Below are 19635 nucleotides of genomic sequence, written 5' to 3'. Positions count from 1 at the left end.
CCTCCAAAAAAGGCTTTTTCCTTGAAGGGGAGTATGGGTCAGCAACACAATTAGCAGCAAATGGCGTCCATATCGTCCAAACAACGCGTTTCGGAGACAATCTCCTTTTTCAAGCTTGCCCTTACACCAATCCTCTCATCATAAATGTTGGAAATTATGCATCATAATATCCTGTTATTTACTCTTCCCTCTAATGTGTCCTTTATTTCTCATGATTAAAACTCCTAGGACTAAGCATGACCTTTGTTTAGAGTATTTTATTTAGGGCCAAACTGTACACAGTATATCACATTCCTCTTTACAAAGAGAATTCTCAGTGCTTTATATTCCCAGCCAGCATAATTTGGGGGTGGCTTGGTGACACTTGTACAAGGGATGCAAGTATTCATGACATAAATATACTGTTCAAAGATAAGTGAGTAGTTACTATAGGTAAGAGAACTCTGCAGTCTCCCGCACACCAGTTTTTATCAAACAAAACTACAATATGTTGATAATTTATCTCAAATAACATTCGATCTGTAAAACTATTTTAGATGTTTAAAGGTTTTCAGAAGATAAAAAATCTATCCTACGTGTACACCGAATCGGATTCTGCCATGTGTGGAGTGAAGTTGGATGTCGTTAACAAGAGAGAATATATTTTATCAGGTAAGTTATAATTAGTTTTTATACATACTTATTGTATTAGTGTATGCACATCACAATTAGGGCTTAAATCAGCCATCCAGCATCTATCAATACATAGTATAACCCACACAAGAAAGGAAAGTAATTTATGCACAACCGATACACAGCCTATTATACACATAGCAGTGGTGGAGTTTAGTTTATTTATTTATTTTAGTGGAAGGGGCAACCATTTAAAAGAAATATAAAAATATATAAATCTAAAAAAATAAGGAGATTTATGGTAGACTTACCATTGTTAAATCTCTTTCTGCGAGGTACACTGGTGGATATAGTGGGGTCCCTGAGCAGTACAGTGTCCACGCCAGCCGCGCGGTCCGTCTCCCATGGGCCGCTCACGAATCACGATTTGTACCTGGTGGGTCCCACTGAGGGACCCTCTTACCTCCTCCCCAAGTCCTGCAGCCACGCGATCCTGGAGATGATGCAGTGGTGGTGTGCCAAAATACTGGTGCGTCTCCGCTGTAAGTACCCGGGAACCAGGCTGCGGGTGTATTCAGAGCCGCAATGGGGAGGTGATGGAGCCACAGCACGGCATATCTCCCAGACATAGAAGTGCTGCAGCTCAGTCAGCATAGTAAAAGCTTTCTTCATTTTTCAAAGTCTTCAGGACTGCCTCAGACAGCCCCTCTGTTAGTACCTACACTGCAGGCACCAACTTTAAAACGGAGCTCCTGTGCACGGAGGTGGGGTTATATAGAGGAGGCGGTGCAGTGCATCCTGGGAACAGTCAAAGTTTTTAGCCTGTTGGTGCCTCGGATCAAGATCCAACTCTACACCCCGATGTTATTCCCTGTGGAATCACAAGTTAAGTGATTAGCTCCAACTGTGGATCTTTTAAAATGTGACAGTTAGTAATGACGGCACATGTGCACCTGCCAGGTGAGCTGGAAAACGTGAACTGTAGGTAGCTCTCGAGGACCAGGGTTGGCTACCTCTGGCCTATACCCACCAAGCCAGCGCACAACACGTGACATACTTCATGGGCCATGCGCTGCAGACATTAAATGTAGGAGGTGGTCATAATAATGTGACTCGACCGTGTATATACAATATATATATATATATATATATATATATAGGCAAGCACTGTAAAGGCGGCACTCACGAGACTTGAGACAAGAGTAATCAGACGGATCTTGTCTCAAGTCTCGTGAGTGCCGCCTTACAGTGCTTGCCTATGTTTGGGTCTTTTTTGGATTCTGGGAGGGCACCCGAGCCTATATGCAATTGGTCAGTAATGTGAGTGCCGACTTATGTTTGTGTGTATATATATATATATATATATATATAATATTTTAAAATGTACATGGTAAGGCAAAAAAAAAAATCTCCCACATTTTAAAAATATTTTAAAAAAGGGCATGGTAAATGCTAGTTTATTTTCAATTGGTTTTGTACATGGTATGGTCCAGATGGTGGCCTTCATTCGTGATACACATCTGTAGTCGATCATTTTGCATCCTCGGCAGGCAATTTCCGGCGTTACCACTGCAATTACCTGATGAAGCTCACTGTCATTTGGCTAAGCTAACAAGCAGAATTTTCGTTATTGGGTGGAAAACAATCCTCATCAGCTATATTAGAGGCCTCTACACAGCCAATGAGGCCATCAGACAGCTGAGGTCTAGAAACGGGTGTAGTATGGCTGACCGGCGGTCTCCTGACCGCCGGTCAGCTTACCGACGCCGGGGAGGGGCGAGTGCAGCAAGCCCCTTGCGGGCTCGCTGCGCTCGCCACGCTGTGGGCTCGGTGGCGACCTACGGTCGCCACGGGTTCTATTCCCACTCTATGGGTGTCGTGGACACCCACGAGTGGGAATAGTCCCTGTTGGTCGGCATGCCAACCATCGGGATAGTGGGGGTCGGGATGCTGGAGGAGGTCATGTGACCGTCGGTCTCCCGACCGTCGGTCACATGAATACCACCCCTAGAAACAACCATTAATAAACAGAAGGCTGCTATATGCCAAGAAATGACAATATTGCATTCAAAACCAATTGAAAATAAACTGTATTCCATACACTTTTAGATTATGCACTAACATTTTGAACCGCATTCACCATGCCTTTTTTGTCAACCTTTAAAATCTGGGAGTTTTTTTTTGCCTCACCCTGTATTTATAGTGTTTCTAAAGCAGCAGTTAGCAAGTTGATGATGGTGGTCACTGCTGTATCATTACTCCGGCCGCATCAAGAGTGTATTTTGATGCAGCTGCAAACTTGCAGTGTATTTTGAGTTTAAGAAGATGCATGCAGCCCAAAAGAGACTACAATTTTAAGGTCAGAAGCTTACATTTACATTCGGGCAGCAAAACTGTGGCATGTAGTAGTAGAAATGAAGCGGACAGTCATAAAACCAATCTGAGAACATACCTCATCTGCAGGATGGAGTTCAGCCCCTCCGCATTTTCCAACTGGGACAAAGATTTTTACACTGGTATTTCAATTTGGAGATTACAACACAACTGTTCAGTACCAGATTTAATTTTCAATACTTCCAGAAAGCATATTACCCTAGCATTTTGTTTCTTTTATCTCAATTTGTTTTTTTAAGCATGTAGTTCATACTCCCTACATTTAAAATATCCTCTACGGAAGTAGCCCAGAGAAGAGACACTGCTTGCCACTACGGGGGCCGGGCTGCCCATCTCTAGGCCATGCCAATAAAATGCAGAGATTTATGGGTTCACGGGGAAGGGACGGGGCTAAATTATGTGACTTTGTGCCATTTAGTCCTGCCCCCTCCATACGGAACCACAATATGGTGCAAGATCTCCTCATCCTGCCCACTTCACTAGGAAGCAGGTGGGATGCAGGCGATCTGGCCACTCTTCCGTGGGTGCGAGGGACTGGCCGAACAATTGGGAGTCTCCTGCAACCTGCAGGAGAGTAGACTAGTATGATGAATTCACTGTACTGTATGTTAAATTTAATCTAAGATAATACAGAAAGGGTGTTTATGTATAATATACAGTAAGATATATTCAATTCTGCCTTTGTGCTACAGTTTGGAGACTATGGGGGAGGGGGGGGGTATTCAATTCGCTCTGGTAATCTCGGAGCTATTGAATTGGCCCCCCTGCCTATTCACTGATCCACATGTTTTCCGCTACTGCTGAATTCTTTGCTTAGGCAAAAAAACGGCCCTGTTATTTAATAGGGTGAATCCCCATTCGCCCTAAATATAGTGAAATGTCCCGTTTTATCGTTTAGGTGAAAAAAAGGCCCTAATTGAATACCCCCCTATGCTAACACATCAACCTTTGCTCACAAGCAGTCATCATTGCCCATAGCAATTAATTAGCTTCTACATATTCAATTATGGAATGTTCTAGATAAAATGGGTTGCTATGGGCAACTTCTCCACTCAATTAAAAGCTTGATATATCTCCCCTATCTCCAGCCATTTGTGAGTATATCTAATATTCAGGAAGTCGCATCTTACGAACTCAATAGGGGGCTGACCTCATGGAGTCATTCGTTTTTAGTAACTCCGTGGCCTCAATAATGCAACCTATAAAATGGCAGCCTCGACTACTGTGGGAAGGGTACAGTGTAATTCCTTTTGGGTCAGCTTTCATTTCATATTTTAATACTAATATTTATGCTTATTTATAGGCTATATTTATGACAATAAAGTCCACATTGACTTGTGTTGCTTCATTCAAAGCTGGGATAGCCTGTCAGGTTTCCAAATACGGAGTCTCAGTCATACATATCAACTGGGATGTGAATGTCAGGTAAGTGCTCTCTTTATTGTTATTACTGATAAAACTTATCGAGTCATTTACTAACTGCAGAATATAGAGACACACTGTGATTTTACCAACTTTTCAATGGGCCTTGATAACGAAATCACCAGGCTGATCTACTCTGGTCTACTCTCACAGGAGTGCAGGAGAGCTTCCTAAAATTCGTCAGTCTCCCCTAAAATTCGTCAGTCTCCCACACATGGCAGCAGACAAGTACTGTATGCACTCGGTGTATATAATTATGTAGAAGTATGCCTATTGTTTCACCTACCATAGCGTATAGGTGCACATTAACATTCTACTTTTGGGAGATGCCTCTGTTAAATTGCCAAGCTTTGCCTTTTACAGTACATGATTGCAGGTCCATGTGACAATGTTCATAGTGAATATAGGGGGTCATTCCGAGTTGTTCGCTCGTTGCCGATTTTCGCTATACTGCAATTAGTCGCTAACTGCGCATGCGCATGGTACGCAGAGCGCATGCGCTTAGTTATTTTACAAAAAACTGAGCTGTTTTGCTGCAGCGTCTGCGGCGCTTTTCAGTCGCACTGGTGTTCGGTAAATGATTGACAGGAAAGGGGCGTTTCTGGGCGGCAACTCAGCGTTTTCCCGGCGTTGGCTAAAAAATGCAGGCGTGTCAGGGAAAAATGCGGGAGTGTCTGGAGAAACGGGGGAGTGGCTGGGCGAACGCAGGGCGTGTTTGTGATGTCAAGCCAGGAACGAAACGGGCTGAGATGATCGCAGTGTAGGAGTAAAGGTGCATACACACGGAGAGATTTTGACTATGAGAGATTTCCCTTGAACTGGCAGTAGGAGATTTTGACTAACTTTTCCAGCGATTTTGACTAGCGATTTTGGCTAACTCATTCAAGCAAGGGGATGCTTTTTCTTTTCCAGCGACATAGCCAAAATTGACTTGCCTGCACAGTCTATTTTTAGCAGCGATAGCGACCTGGCGGGGGCGCGCATCGCTATCGCTGGCTGTGTACACACAGAGCGATATGCACTAACTTTCTGAGCGATTTTGACTATATAGTCAAAATCACTCGGTTATATCGCTCCGTGTGTATGGACCTTAAGTCTCGAGCTACTCAGATAATGCAAAGAATTTTCTATTCGCATTTCTGCTAATCTTTCATTCGCAATTCTGCTAAGCAAAGATACACTCTCAGAGGGCGGCGGCCTAGCGTGTGCAATGCTGCTAAAATCTGCTAGCGAGCTAACAACTCGGAATGACCCCCATAACCAAGTCATTTTAAAATCCTGCACTTTGAAGACCATTACTAATTAATTAGGGTGTGTACACACGGTGAGATAAATCTGTGAGATTTTGACTATATAGTCAAAATCTTATGAAAAGTTAGTGCATATCTCATGGTGCTAGGCAGCTTGCGATACAGATTCGATCCTGATGCGCGCTCCCGTGGGGTCGGTATCGTAAGGCTAGATAGACTGTGCAGGCAAGTAAATCTTGACTATCTAGTGTACAATCTAGTACAAAGTATAGTCAAAATTGGCACTTAGTCAAAATCGTACATAGACAAAATCTCAAGCACAGATAGTCAAAATCTGTACTATCTGTGCTATCTGGCCTCTGGGGGAGTTCAAGGGAAATCGCATAGTCAAAATCCAACATAGCAGGTATCTCACCCACGTGTGTACACACCTTTACTCTCACATTTTTTTTTATCATACAATGCTGCTTGTATGAGTTTCATTTATGTTTCCACTAAGTCATGAGAGTGAGGGTATTTTAGTGTGTCTTTATGACATGCATCCCACTACTTTAACAGGGCTGTGGACGAGGAGTTTTGGGTGGAGCTGGAAAAAAATTAGAGATGTATGGTTCTGTTCTCCAGAAATCTGAACCTACACAAATGTTGTGGATCCGAACCCAACCAAAACCTGGTTCGGATCCCCAGAGAAGATCCAATTCCCGTTTCGAATATTACTGCAGTTCAGAATTCATATTTGTAATACAAATTTTTTACATTTGGATTGCAAGAATTAGATGAGTTTAGCTGTTTTTATAAATTTTTATCAATGATTATCGATTTAAACCAAACCAAAATCTGAATCAAAACACTTGAGGGTGGGTTTACCAAAACCAAAAACACGATGATTCATTAAAAAGCCAATAAAGTGTTGTAGAAACTCAGAAAAACAACAACAACAAATACCAGCAATGCAGTCGTCGTTCTTCGGAGATTACTGTAGATGTTTGGGGAAGTAATGTTGAAGTGTCCAGAGACTGGTCTGTAAGGGGTGTATTTACTAAAGGTCGATTTTCATCTATTTCAAACCAATCAAAATCAATCTAGACTGATGTTTGTTTCTTGGGCCAAAACACACATTTGCTAATATTTAAAAATTTGAATACAAAAAATCATGTTAGCAAATATGTGTTCAAGCCCTAAAAACACAACATTTCATAGATTTAACATCAATGAAAATCGACCTTTAGTATATATACCACCAACTGTAAAGCTGGTTATATAACTATACAGTTATAGGCCGATCACCCAATATCGGCTGATTGGTCTGATAATTGTTTAGATGTGTATAAAGTAGCTTTAGCCAATACACGGCTTAAAATGCTCCTGCAAACGGTTGGATCGGGAGGTCACATCTGAGGAGCAGTTAATATTCAAGATGCATGACCTACAGACTCATTGAGGAACATATACAAGGAGCTAGAAATAATATAATTGGATAATCGCTAAGAAGAATGGAGCGGTTATATGAACTAAAGAGTGATCATCATAGTGTGTACCAGGCTTAACTAACACAGAATATGCTACTAATAATGTTAGAAGTGAGGGGCGAGGCCTGGCGTAGTATGGAGTAAGGCAGCTTGAGCCTTCTTTCCTCTACAAATCAGCCAGTAATATAATGCTCTCCAAGCCAGCTAGAGACCGCCAACTACCATATTCTATGCTATTTCCTCATGACTGATAGTGGTTGGGAGAACCCACTTATTTAACACCTGGAAACTTATTATTACAGGTTGAGTATCCCATATCCAAATATTCCGAAATACGGAATATTCCGAAATACGGACTTTTTTGAGTGAGAGTGAGATAGTGAAACCTTTGTTTTTTGATGGCTCAATGTACACAAACTTTGTTTAATACACAAAGTTATTAAAAATATTGTATTAAATGACCTTCAAATGAATTGTGTGAATGTAGACACACTTTGTTTAATGCACAAAGTTATAAAAAATATTGGCTAAACTTACCCTCAGGCTGTGTGTGTATAAGGTGTATATGTAACATAAATGAATTCTGTGCTTAGACTTAGGTCCCATCACGATGGTATCTCATTATGGTATACAATTATTCCAAAATACGGAAAAATCCGTTATCCAAAATACCTCTGGTCCCAAGCATTTTGGATAAGGGATACTCAACCTGTATTAGATAGACCAATGGGTCTATGAAGCTGTTGGGGGTATTATTTAGGAGAGGCTTTGCTGTGTATGGCCTATCCAACACAGCTACCTTACTTGCAGGATAAGTTCTACTTTTGTTGCTAGGTTTCTATTTAGTTTATTTTTTATTGATAATAGTTCAGGGATTAGGTATATCAAATTGAGTTAGGAATGCAGTGTAGGTGGGGTTTGTTATTTTTCTTTCTCAATAGCTGATTTTTATTTTTTGTTATATACAGTCAGGTCCATAAATACTGAGATATCGACATAATTCTCATATTTTGGGCTCTATACACCACCACAATGGATTTGAAATGAAACAAGATGTGCTTTAAATGCAGACTTTCCACTTTAATTTGAGGATATTTACATCCAAATCAGGTGAACGGTGTAGGAATTACAACGGTTTCTATATGTGCCCCCCACTTTTTAAGGGACCAAAAGTAATGGGTCAAACTAAACAATCCTAAATCAAACTTTCACTTTTTAATACTTTGTTGCAAATCCTTTGCAGTCAATTACAGCCTGAAGTCTGAAACGCATAGACATCACCAGATGCTGGGTTTCATCCCTGGTGATGCTCTGCCAGGCCTCTACTGCAAATTTCTTCAGTTCCTGCTTGTTCTTGGGGCATCTTCCCTTTAGTTTTGTCTTCATCAAGTCAAATGCATGCTCAATCGGATTCAAGTCAGGTGACTGACTTGACCATTGCATAACATTCCACTTATTTGCCTTAAAAAACTATTTGGTTACTTTCGCAGTATGCTTCGGGCCATTGTCCATCTGCACTGTGAAGCGCCGTCCAATGAGTTCTGAAGCATTTGACTGAATATGAGCAGATAATATTGCCCGAAACACTTCAGAATTCATCCTGCTACTTTTGTCAGCAGTCACATTATCAATAAATACAAGGGAACCAGTTCCACTGGCATCCATACATGCCCACGCCATGACACTACCACCACCATGCTTCACTGATTAGGTGGTATGTTTTGGATCATGAGCAGTTCTTTTCTTTCTCCATACTCTTCTCTTCCCATCACTCTGGTACAAGTTGATCTTTGTCTCATCTGTCCATAGGATGTTGTTCCAGAACTGTAAAGGCTTTTTTAGATGTTGTTTGGCAAACATTAATCTGGTGTTCCTGTTTTTGTGGCTCACCAATAGTTTACATCTTGTGGTGAACCCTCTATATTCACTCTTGTGAAGTCTTCTCTTGATTGTTGACTTTGACACATATACACCTACCTCCTGGAGAGTGTTCTTGATCTGGGCAACTGTTGTGAAGGGGTTTTTATTCACCAGGGAAATAATTCTTCTTTCATCCACCACAGTTGTTTTCCGTGGTCTTCCGGGTCTTTTGGTGTTGCTGAGCTCTCCGGTGCGTTCTTTCTTTTTAAGAATGTTCCAAACAGTTGACTTGGCCACATCTAATGTTTTTGCTATCTCTCTGATGGGTTTGTTTTGATTTTTCAGCCTAATGATGGCTTGCTTCACTGATAGTGGCAACTCTTTGGATCTCATATTGAGAGTCGACAGCAACAGATTCCAAATGCAAATGTCACACCAGGAATCTACTCCAGACCTTTTACCTGCTTAATTGATGATGAAATAACAAGGGAATAGGCCATTCCTGTCCATGAAATAACTTTTGAGTCGATTGTCCCATTACTTTTGGTCCCTTAAAAAGTGGGAGGCACATATAGAAACCGTTGTAATTCCTACACCGTTCACCTGATTTGGATGTAAATACCCTCAAATTAAAGCAGAAAGTCTGCAGTTAAAGCACATTTTGTTTGTTTAATTTCTAATCCATTGTGGTGGTGTATAGAGCCAAAAATATGAGAACTGTGTCGATGTCCCAATATTTATGGACCTGACTGTATGTTAAACCTTTTCATAGAGCTTAACTTCCTGTGGCCGAGTATGTCTGTTTATCAGAGTCATGCTGTTTTTTCTTGCCATGCTTTTATAAGATTTCACATTTTTTTTTCTGTGCTGTGAATTTGATGGCTCCCTGAGGTTCTGTATGTAGGCACATGCCTCTCACTGTATGTGAACTCTTACCACACCATCTTACTGTTAACTACAGATAATAAACTTTTGGTGCTTAGGTTCAATACTGTCATTACACAAATAATCCACTCTGACCAAACGGGTTTATGCCTAGTAAGTCCTCTGTTCAGAATTTGCAATGTTTATTTGCACACCTTCAGGCTCCTCATGACGCTGAGGAGAGGGCAATAGTAGTTTCCTTGGATGCTGCCAAGGACTTCAACTCAATAGAAATGGAATTATGTGTGGAAGGTTCTCTGCTGCTTTGGATTTGGATGAAACTTGTTGCACTGGCTTCAACTTTTATACACTTCCCCGGCAGTCCGTGTCGTAATTATTGGCTTTACATCAGAGTTGTTTGCTTTGAGAAGGGGCACACATCAGGACTGACACCACTGTGCTTTACACAGATGACATGCTCATGTGCCGGTCAGATGTGGATGACTCCCTTACTAATCTTCTGAACACGGTGGATGCTTTTGGACCTTGCTCAGGCCTTACAGTTAATTGGAATAAATCTCATATACTATCTCTTAAGGATCGTCCAGCGGTGGTTGCTCCAACTCACAGTGGACTGTCTACAGTGGACTGATTGCTTTAAATACTTGGGTATTTAAGTGTATGATACACATACCTAAGGATTATGTGTGCTTGAATGTTGTTGACCTTATTACTGAGGCTTTTAAATAAAAATGGCAGGGTAGATTTACTTAAAATTAATATGCAGCTCAAATTATTATATATATTGCAGCATTCCCCTGTTTATATTCTGAATAGTGTTTCAGATAATTAACAACCTTGTAGCCACATTTATATGGGGTAATAGGAAGGCCAGAATTAAACTTCTTTCTCTTTGTGGCCTAAGGAAGAAGGTGGCCTTCCTTGTTTACATTTTTACTGTATTATCTTGTGACAACCCAATCCCATTGATAGCTTGGATTTGTCTGCATATGGATGGAGCCCTGTTGGGCTTTCTAGGTGAGCAGACTAGTTCCTCGATGTCCCCATTACAGTTTCTCCTGGTGGTTAATATATCCCTGTTATGAATCAGGCAGTGAAGTTTTGGTGGGTAGTAAATGGTATTTAGACTCCCCGAACTGTACAGCTTTGATAGCAGTGATTTTTGGCTGTATTATGGAGTGACTACATTGATAAAGCTAAATATTTATCTTATATAAAACCCTTTATGAGGTCTAAGAACACTGTACGCTATTTACGTATGGAGTACCGTAAGGGTACGCTCGTTGCGTAACGATCGCTTAGCCGTGGTCGAGACGCTCAAGCGTCACGTTCGCTCACGGCCGAGAGATCACAGGCAGGCACGCTATTGGCTGCCGACTAACGTAATGATTCGCTATAGCGTAGCGGACGCTCGGGACCACGAGGAGATCACCAGCGGCGCTGACGCTCACAATGTTAAACCTTTATATCTAAACCATAAACAATGTAATATGCTGTAAAACCTTAGTGTAGAGATAGGGTGTAGATGCAACACAGTGTAACCTTATTAACTTAAAAGCTGTTTGAGCGTCACCGACGCTCTGAGAATACTTAACACTATAAGAAATACACAGATACCGTGCTTAGGGTCCAACGCCTAATATATATTATGAATGTTATACTTGCAAAAGAATTAATACAATACAAGTCATACACTACAATATAACATAGACTACCTAACCAGATAACTACACATGAAATACAATACAATACTATTACGTTTAAGAGAATACGAGAGAAAGAGAAGAGAGAGAGAGAGAGAGATATGGCCCATAATAACAAGAAAAGACAATATGATTGCGGAGAAAACTTACGCACAAAGGAAACGATCGCATGCGCCTCTGGACATCCAGCTCCCGATTTTCAGCAATGATAACCGTTGAAGAGTGAGCTGGATGTGATCGGCTTGTCTATTTATGCCCCACACACAATACAATTCAATAGTCCCTACAATCTCATTGTTCATTGGACACAGGAATTCCTCCTCGCATTATAACAAAAGGTCATAGGTTGATTCATACAGGTGGGCTGTGACGATTTCCAACTGCTCAGGTGGGTGGGAAACTAGGTTTCCCGCCGCATGGATAAGTAAGTGCAAATAATAGTAAATGGACATAAACTTCTTATGTCCATAACTATTCGCACGAGCGATTAATCCGCTTCAAACCAACACCGGAATATTGCTAATTAAATACTCTTCCGATGGATACTAAACACCACTGTATTACTCCTGTCTGACCCTTCGTATTAAACAAAGGGGGATTTCTCTGCTCATGAACATTCTACATTAACCAAACTTTCAGATTCTATCAAAGGGACCATGATCTACAAAATACATTATATAGTGGAAATATGTAACGATTGAGTCGCACGCTACGAACACATGAACTCTACCGTAAATGCACATACAGCGCGCCCGCGGGTGCCCGCAACAGCGAGTATGCGCACGCACGGGAGAGCGCACGCATGCGCAGCGCAGACCTGTGTGAGGTGCAAATATGGCAGTGTGCATCGTGATATTTTTCTGACTTTGACAGTCCACCCTTTGGCAGTCAACAATAACTGCCACTTCCTAAAACATTTCAAAAAGAGAAAAATATATGTCAGGGGTTAATACATTTACATGGTTGGGTAGGGGAGGAGAGGAGAAGGTAGGAAAAGGGTATGACCTAGTGAGATAGCAGAAGCATGTGTATATGAATCCGTGCTTGGGGGTCATGTATCATCGTGCCGTACGTGTTTTAAATCAAGCTTCGAGGTATTGCGAAGTATACATTTGAATTCCTTCTTATCCCGCGGTACGGGTCTGTGGATGGGCTGTCAAACTTTACCGAGCTCTTTTCGGATTTTGGTTGTAACAAAATGGGGAGCACATTTTAGTTGATGATACATGAATGGGGGAATATGTGATTGCTGATATCTGTGCCTGTATTCCCTATACTATGTGTGTAATTACCTGAAGGTTGTAGAGATGAAGAAAAGACATAATTACGGTAAATGCAGTGGTATTCTATGTCAGGTAAATGAACATTTGTCGGTTGAAGTCTTGTTCGGTGTCTGTTGGTTGCAGTCTTCTTTGTGCTTTTGCCCATAAGGTGCGAGCAAAAGCTTTGTCAATGTCCATAGATTTACAAAAGTGTTGGGCTAGCGTAATTTTAAAATTTCTAGGGAAACTGGGGATCTATGGCATAGTTCATCAAAAATCTGGTTATAAGGTTGTCAAAACTTCTTCTTTAATCCATCTGTTGTCTGTATATCGGCTCATCAAATTCCTCGTCCAAGTGGGTCTTTTTACCTTGGAGAAAACGGAAAAACAGGTGAAAGAAACGGACCGTAGAAATCGCATTTTCATCACATCATTGTTTCTACATTTGGGTCATAAATCAAATCCATTGGAATTACAATTTCCTCACTCCTTAAACTCATCACCCTGGTACTTCGTTTGCACTTCGTTAAAGCCTGACCGCATCTAAATATCAAGCCAATCGTTATGATAACACCTAAGATACATAGGAGAAACTTCCCTACATCCATTATGACTCCTTGAGTCCATTCTCCTAAACCGGAGAACCAATTTCGCGGGTTCAACCATGACACCCAACCAGTCAGCTCATTACTCACAGCAGCAAGGGTGAGATTGTGTCTCCTGCGAAGTTCCCACTTCAATTGGAGAATATCGTCCATCTTTTGGTCTATGACCTCGACCGGGTCCTCGGTACTATTTGTAATATATGTGCAACATTTCACGCCGTACTGCGTTTCCAGTGTGACACAATATCCACCTGTTACTGCTGTGAGATAATTGAGAATCATTCTATGCTGAACTAGTTCTGTTTTATAAGCTTGAAGTTCTCTTCCAGTATACCTAAACGTGTCATCATACATTTCTGTGATATTGTCTAGCAAATTTGCGAGCGCAGATATGTATTTATAATTCAACACTCCTCTGGCGGTGCGAGTGATGTCTAACGCAATTAGAAACTGAATCCCGGTGGATTCATGAATCATGTCAGAGGCCGGATGTTCTGTTCTTTCTATCAGGTGCCGTTTAACTACGTGCTCGTAATGGGTGTGAGTATAAGGAGCTTGGGCAACACGGTGTATATCTTTCATTTTGGCATGTGATACAGTCATTACTTCAGGCAATACTTTTCCAATATAACACAATCCTTCCGAGTTTGGGGCAAGCCACTTATACGCCTTCCTCCCGCATATGAAATATGCGTCATCGGGGAGAACATATGGGACGGAGTAGGACATGACCATATTACACATCTTCCATGTGAAATCTCCTAATCCTAATTCTCCCATCTGTCTAGTACACGTATCAGCTTGTACGATATGTGCACAGTATCCTGGTGATACCTCTCCAACTCTCGTAATCCTATTTCCTAGGGTATACCTATATCGGAAAGATTTTCCTCTACTGGCTATGTGGCGTATAAGTTCTGTATCTGTCGGCATTCTATCTGCTCTATATGAAAAGGTCATGGTTTGGTTACTCCATGACACTTCCCAATTTCCCGGCTTTCGGGGATTGGAAATGTTAAAACATATGAGGGATCTATCCACATGATATTGGTGGAGCTTCAAACTAGGAGGACTGGAGATATTAAACCTCCTGTCCACCGGCCTCCCACCACTTAGCTCAAGTACCTCCCCTATCGTTAAAGGAAATGGTACTAGTCCTGATTTGCTATGACCTTGAGGTACTTGAGAGCATACCCAACAATCTGTTTGATTTAACACACTACCCACTAAGGAGTGATAGTCACTCAATGGATGCCGGTCCATGTGGATATTAAAACTGGATTGGCATTTCTTAATGCACCCATCCTCGACTACATTGTCACAGAGCCTACAGATACAGTTTTCTTCAGCTAACAATCCTTCACAATTCCTTCTATGGTCAATGCTATCGGATCGTTTTCTGATACTCGCCTTTGCTTGTTGATTATGTTGTTCTCGGAAAACTACGCCTCCATCTCTGTCATCAGAACCCATTCCAGAACCTCTCTCGACCTCCATGGTACTCTCGCCGGAACAGACTGCTCTGGTCAACATCATGGTCAACAGGAAAATCCGGATCACAGTCTCTTGGGGCAAGTCCATCTTACAGGAGGAAACGAAGAAGAATGAGAAGGGGGAAAAATAATTTGGGGGAGGGGGAATGGGAAGTGGAGAAAAACAATAAAAGGGGACAGGGAATCGACAACTGCTTTTGATCTTGTGATTCTCAATGCTCAGGTGCCGCCTCAGTCCTCCTGGAACAGACACTCCAGTGATACAACTTCCTCTACCGTCTGTTCCTTATCACGGGACCTCTCTGGATCAGCAACCTTCTTACAATGGGACGAATGAACCCAAGTCTCTCTCTCGGCAACTTTCAATGCTGTAGTGCTAGTCAATAAGACTTGGTATGGTCCTTCCCATCTGTCAATAAGGCAACCTGAGCGTAGAAAATTCCGTATCATTACATAATCCCCAGGTTCAATGTCATGACAATTACTATCTGGTAAATCAGGAATCACCAACTTCAAATTATCATTTTGATTCCTTAGCTGTTTACTCATGTTAATCAAGTACTTTACAGTCACTTCATTGTTACACTTCAAATCATCCTGGGGGTTAATCATAACATGCGGTTGTCGACCAAACAAGATTTCAAAGGGAGACAGATTAAGAGGGGACCTGGGAGTGGTTCTGATGCTGTACAGTACAATGGGTAAAGCTTCTGGCCATGTCAATCCTGTTTCTGCCATAACTTTGCTCAGTTTATTTTTAATGGTGCTGTTCACTCTTTCCACCTTCGCACTCGCCTGTGGACGGTATGGAGTGTGCAGCTTGCTATCAATTCCCACCAACTTACACATTCCTTGAAAGACATCACCTGTAAAATGGGTACCCCTATCACTTTCAATTATTCTAGGGATACCATATCTACATACAAATTCCTGCACAATTTTCTTAGCAGTAAACATAGCGGTATTTGTGGCCGCAGGAAATGCTTCGACCCAATTTGAGAACACATCTATACAAACAAGTACATATTTCAAATTTCGACAAGGGGGTAATTGAATGAAGTCAATCTGTATTACCTGGAAAGGGCCGCCTGCAGGTGGGATATGAGATGGTTCTGTTGGTATTGCCTTTCCGATGTTCTTTCTCAAACAGGTAAGGCATGACATTGCTCTCTTACCTGCATGAGATGAAAATCCTGGGGCGCACCAATAAGCTCTTACCAACTTGCACATTCCCTCCTTGCCCAGATGAGTCAGCCCGTGAGCTGCCTCAGCTAAACATGGGAGATATGCTCTGGGGGCCACCGGTTTACCTTGTCTATCCGTCCAGAGTCCTGAGGACTCCTGGCCATATCCCTTTGCCTTCCAGACTGTGCCTTTTCCTGTGTGGAACACAAATTTTGCATCTCACACAACTTCTGTGTGTTGATGGTATTAAATACCATCAGTTGTGTGGTGTCTGTCTGTCTGGGGGTCCCAGCTGCTAACTTAGCTGCTTCGTCTGCTCGGCTGTTACCAAGTGATACTGGGTCCTGGCTATATGTGTGTGCTTTACACTTGATAACAGCCACTCTGTCGGGTTCCTGTATCGCTGTTAGAAGCCTTTTGATGTGAGCTGCATGCGCTATCAGTGTACCAGCTGCCGTCATGAAATTTCTGAGGCGCCATAGAGCTCCGAAATCATGGACTACCCCGAATGCGTATCTAGAATCGGTGTAGATATTGGCTGATTTGCCCTTAGCCAATTCACATGCTCTGGTTAGGGCGACCAGTTCAGCAACCTGGGCTGAGTGAGGTGGGCCTAGCGGTTCCGCTTCTATGGTGCCTTGGTCATCTACGACTGCGTATCCAGTACACAAGTCTCCCGAGTCTGACTGTCTGTGACAACTACCGTCCGTGTAGAAAGTTAGATCTACATCTTCCAGTGGGTTGTCACTGATGTCAGGCCTTGCGGTAAAATTTTGGGTCAAATATTCCATACAATCATGTGTGTCCTCCTTTGTGTTAAATTCTCCTTCCCCACCACTCTCATCCTCCACCCTTTGTGCCTGTCCAGGCACACCTGGGAGATATGTTGCAGGGTTTAATGCACTGCATCTCCTTATGGTGATGTTTACGGGGGCCATTAGTGCCAATTCCCATCTTGTAAACCGCGCTGATGAGACGTGCCTGGTTTGGGCAGAATTTAGCAAGGCTGACACTGCATGTGGTGTATGGATTGTGAGGTTGTGACCTAGCACTACATCTTCGCTTTTCGTTACTAGCAATGCTATCGCAGCAACGCTTCGCATGCATGTGGGGAGGGATCGCGCTACCGTGTCTAGCTGAGCGCTGTAGTATGCTACCGGCCTGCTGGCATCACCGTGCTTTTGGGTTAAGACGCCTGCCGCGCAACCAGCACTTTCTGTTCCGTACAGCTCAAAGGGTTTCCCATAGTCTGGCATACCTAATGCTGGTGCCTGCGTTAGGCACTGTTTAAGTCTCTCAAATGCCATCTCGGACTCGTCTGTATGCGAAATCCGATCAGGTTTGTTTGAGGAGACCATCTCCTGCAGAGGTAACGCTAGAATAGAAAACCCTGGGATCCAGTTACGGCAATACCCACACATTCCTAAAAATGTTCTGATCTGTTGCTGGGTTTGTGGCAGAGTCATGTCTCTAATTGCTTGAATTCTATCAGCGGTCAGGTGTCTCAGTCCTTGTGTTAGACAGTGTCCCAAATATTTTACCTTAGTTTGGCATAATTGCAACTTGTCTTTGGAAACCTTGTGTCCTGTGTCTGAAAGATGAAACAGGAGCTGTTTCGTATCCTTCAGGGATGCTTCCAATGAATCAGAACACAGTAGTAGATCATCCACGTACTGTATTAATACTGATCCACTCTCTGGTTGGAAAGACTGTAAACAATCATGCAAAGCCTGGGAAAAGATACTTGGACTGTCTATGAAACCTTGTGGTAATCAAGTCCATGTGTATTGGACTCCTCTGTATGTGAATGCAAACAAATATTGACTGTCAGGGTGCAGAGGTACCGAAAAGAAAGCGGAGCAGAGGTCAATAACAGTGAAAAATTTCGCAGTGGGAGGGATTTGCATAAGGATGACAGCTGGATTTGGCACTACAGGGAACTGACTCTCAACTATTTTGTTAATCCCCCTTAGATCCTGCACTAGCCGGTAACCCCTCCCCCCACTCTTTTTGCTGGACGTTCTTACCAGAATGCCCTGTTGTAGCAAGCGCTCTATTACGGGATACACTCCTAACTCCACCTCTGGCTTCAGAGGGTACTGTGGGATTTTTGGAGCTATCCTACCATCTTTTACTTGTACAACTACCGGAGCTACGTTTGCCATTAATCCAGTGTCCTGCCCATCTTTAGTCCAAAGTGACTCTGGTATCTGGGATGTCATTTCCTCTACTTGGGATGGAGTCCTATTTGTCATAATGGTATGTGACATTAATTTTGACGGGGAGTCTAACATGTCTCGCACTTCCTGAGCGTGATTCTCAGGTATGTCCAAGAATACACCTTCAGGAGTACAATAAATGACGCACCCCATTTTGCACAATAAGTCTCTTCCCAGGAGATTAGTCGGTGCCGATGCAGCCAGCAAAAAGGAATGCTTGGTATGTAACGGCCCTACTGTAATCTCGGCTGGTTTGCTAACAGGGTAGTGCTGGACTACTCCTGTTACTCCTATGGCTGGAATTGTCTTACCAGTGGTTCTCATGCCCACTGTCGAATTCATCACTGATTTGGCCGCCCCTGTGTCTACAAGAAAGTTTAATGATTTACCAGCTACATTGATTGCAATTTCTGGTTCACTCCCAAGACTTGCAATCAATTTTACTGGCTGCAGATTACAGGTATGGCCACACCCCTATTGGGTATGGTGACCTCCCTGAATCCCGCTGGCAGCAACTACTCGTGAAGGGGTTAAATGGGAACTACCAGTGGCTTGCCAGTCTCTGTTCGGGGGGTATCTTTTTGTTTCCCCTGTATGTGGCTCATAACTCCGTCTCTGCGGACCCTGCTCCCAATGTCGTGTATCGTGTCGTTGTCTAGGGGGTTGATATGAGTTTTGTGAATTTTTCACTCTACAGTCTCGTGCCATGTGTCCCTGTTTATGACAAGAAAAACAAGTTACCACATTTGACTTACCCACAGGGTTTGGTGATTTATACAAAGGCTGCCTTGTGGTCAGGGCCTGTATACTTACGGCCATTAACTTATCACCTTGTGACTCCCTGTGTCGGGTGATATTCCGGTCGTGATCAATAGCAGCCTCTCTCAAAGTAGCCACCGACAGACCTCGCCAGCATGGTTGCGTGGTTTGTACTCTTGTCTTTAATGTCTCTTTTAAACCATCCATCAGTACAGATACTGCTACTTCTCGATGGTTTATGTTTGTTTTAATGTCCTCTATACCTGTGTACTTTGCCATTTCTAGTAATGCCCTGTGAAAATATTCTGCAGCAGTTTCTGACTCTTTCTGTCTAATGGAGAAAATCTTATTCCACTTAACTACCGCTGGGAAATACTCCTTTAACTGTAAACTTATTCTTTTTACGTTATCTTTGTTGTACACATCTGTAAGAGGTACATCCTGATCCAATCCACAGTCAGCTAAAAATTGAGCTGCGTCGACATTGGAGGGTAAACATGCCCTCAGCAATACCTGC

At 42.6% G+C, this 19635-nt stretch overlaps 2 protein-coding genes across 4 annotated transcripts in view; one reads left to right on the top strand and one right to left on the bottom strand.

The window, feature by feature from the left end:
* Window positions 1–19635, bottom strand: part of SYN2 (synapsin II) — a 590154-nt gene that overhangs the window by 156189 nt on the left and 414330 nt on the right. The window lies entirely within an intron of this gene.
* The window catches only part of TIMP4 (TIMP metallopeptidase inhibitor 4), a 63563-nt gene that overhangs the window by 35497 nt on the left and 8431 nt on the right, over window positions 1–19635 (top strand). Inside the window, exons 3-4 of the mRNA XM_063940773.1 lie at window positions 537–651; window positions 4310–4431. Coding sequence (XP_063796843.1) covers window positions 537–651; window positions 4310–4431 — 237 coding nt within the window. The remainder of the gene's footprint in view (window positions 1–536; window positions 652–4309; window positions 4432–19635) is intronic.

The sequence above is a fragment of the Pseudophryne corroboree genome, chromosome 9 (assembly GCF_028390025.1).
Source record: "Pseudophryne corroboree isolate aPseCor3 chromosome 9, aPseCor3.hap2, whole genome shotgun sequence".
NCBI classification, from domain to species: Eukaryota; Metazoa; Chordata; class Amphibia; order Anura; family Myobatrachidae; genus Pseudophryne; species Pseudophryne corroboree.
This window is presented reverse-complemented; position numbering and strand designations above follow the sequence as displayed.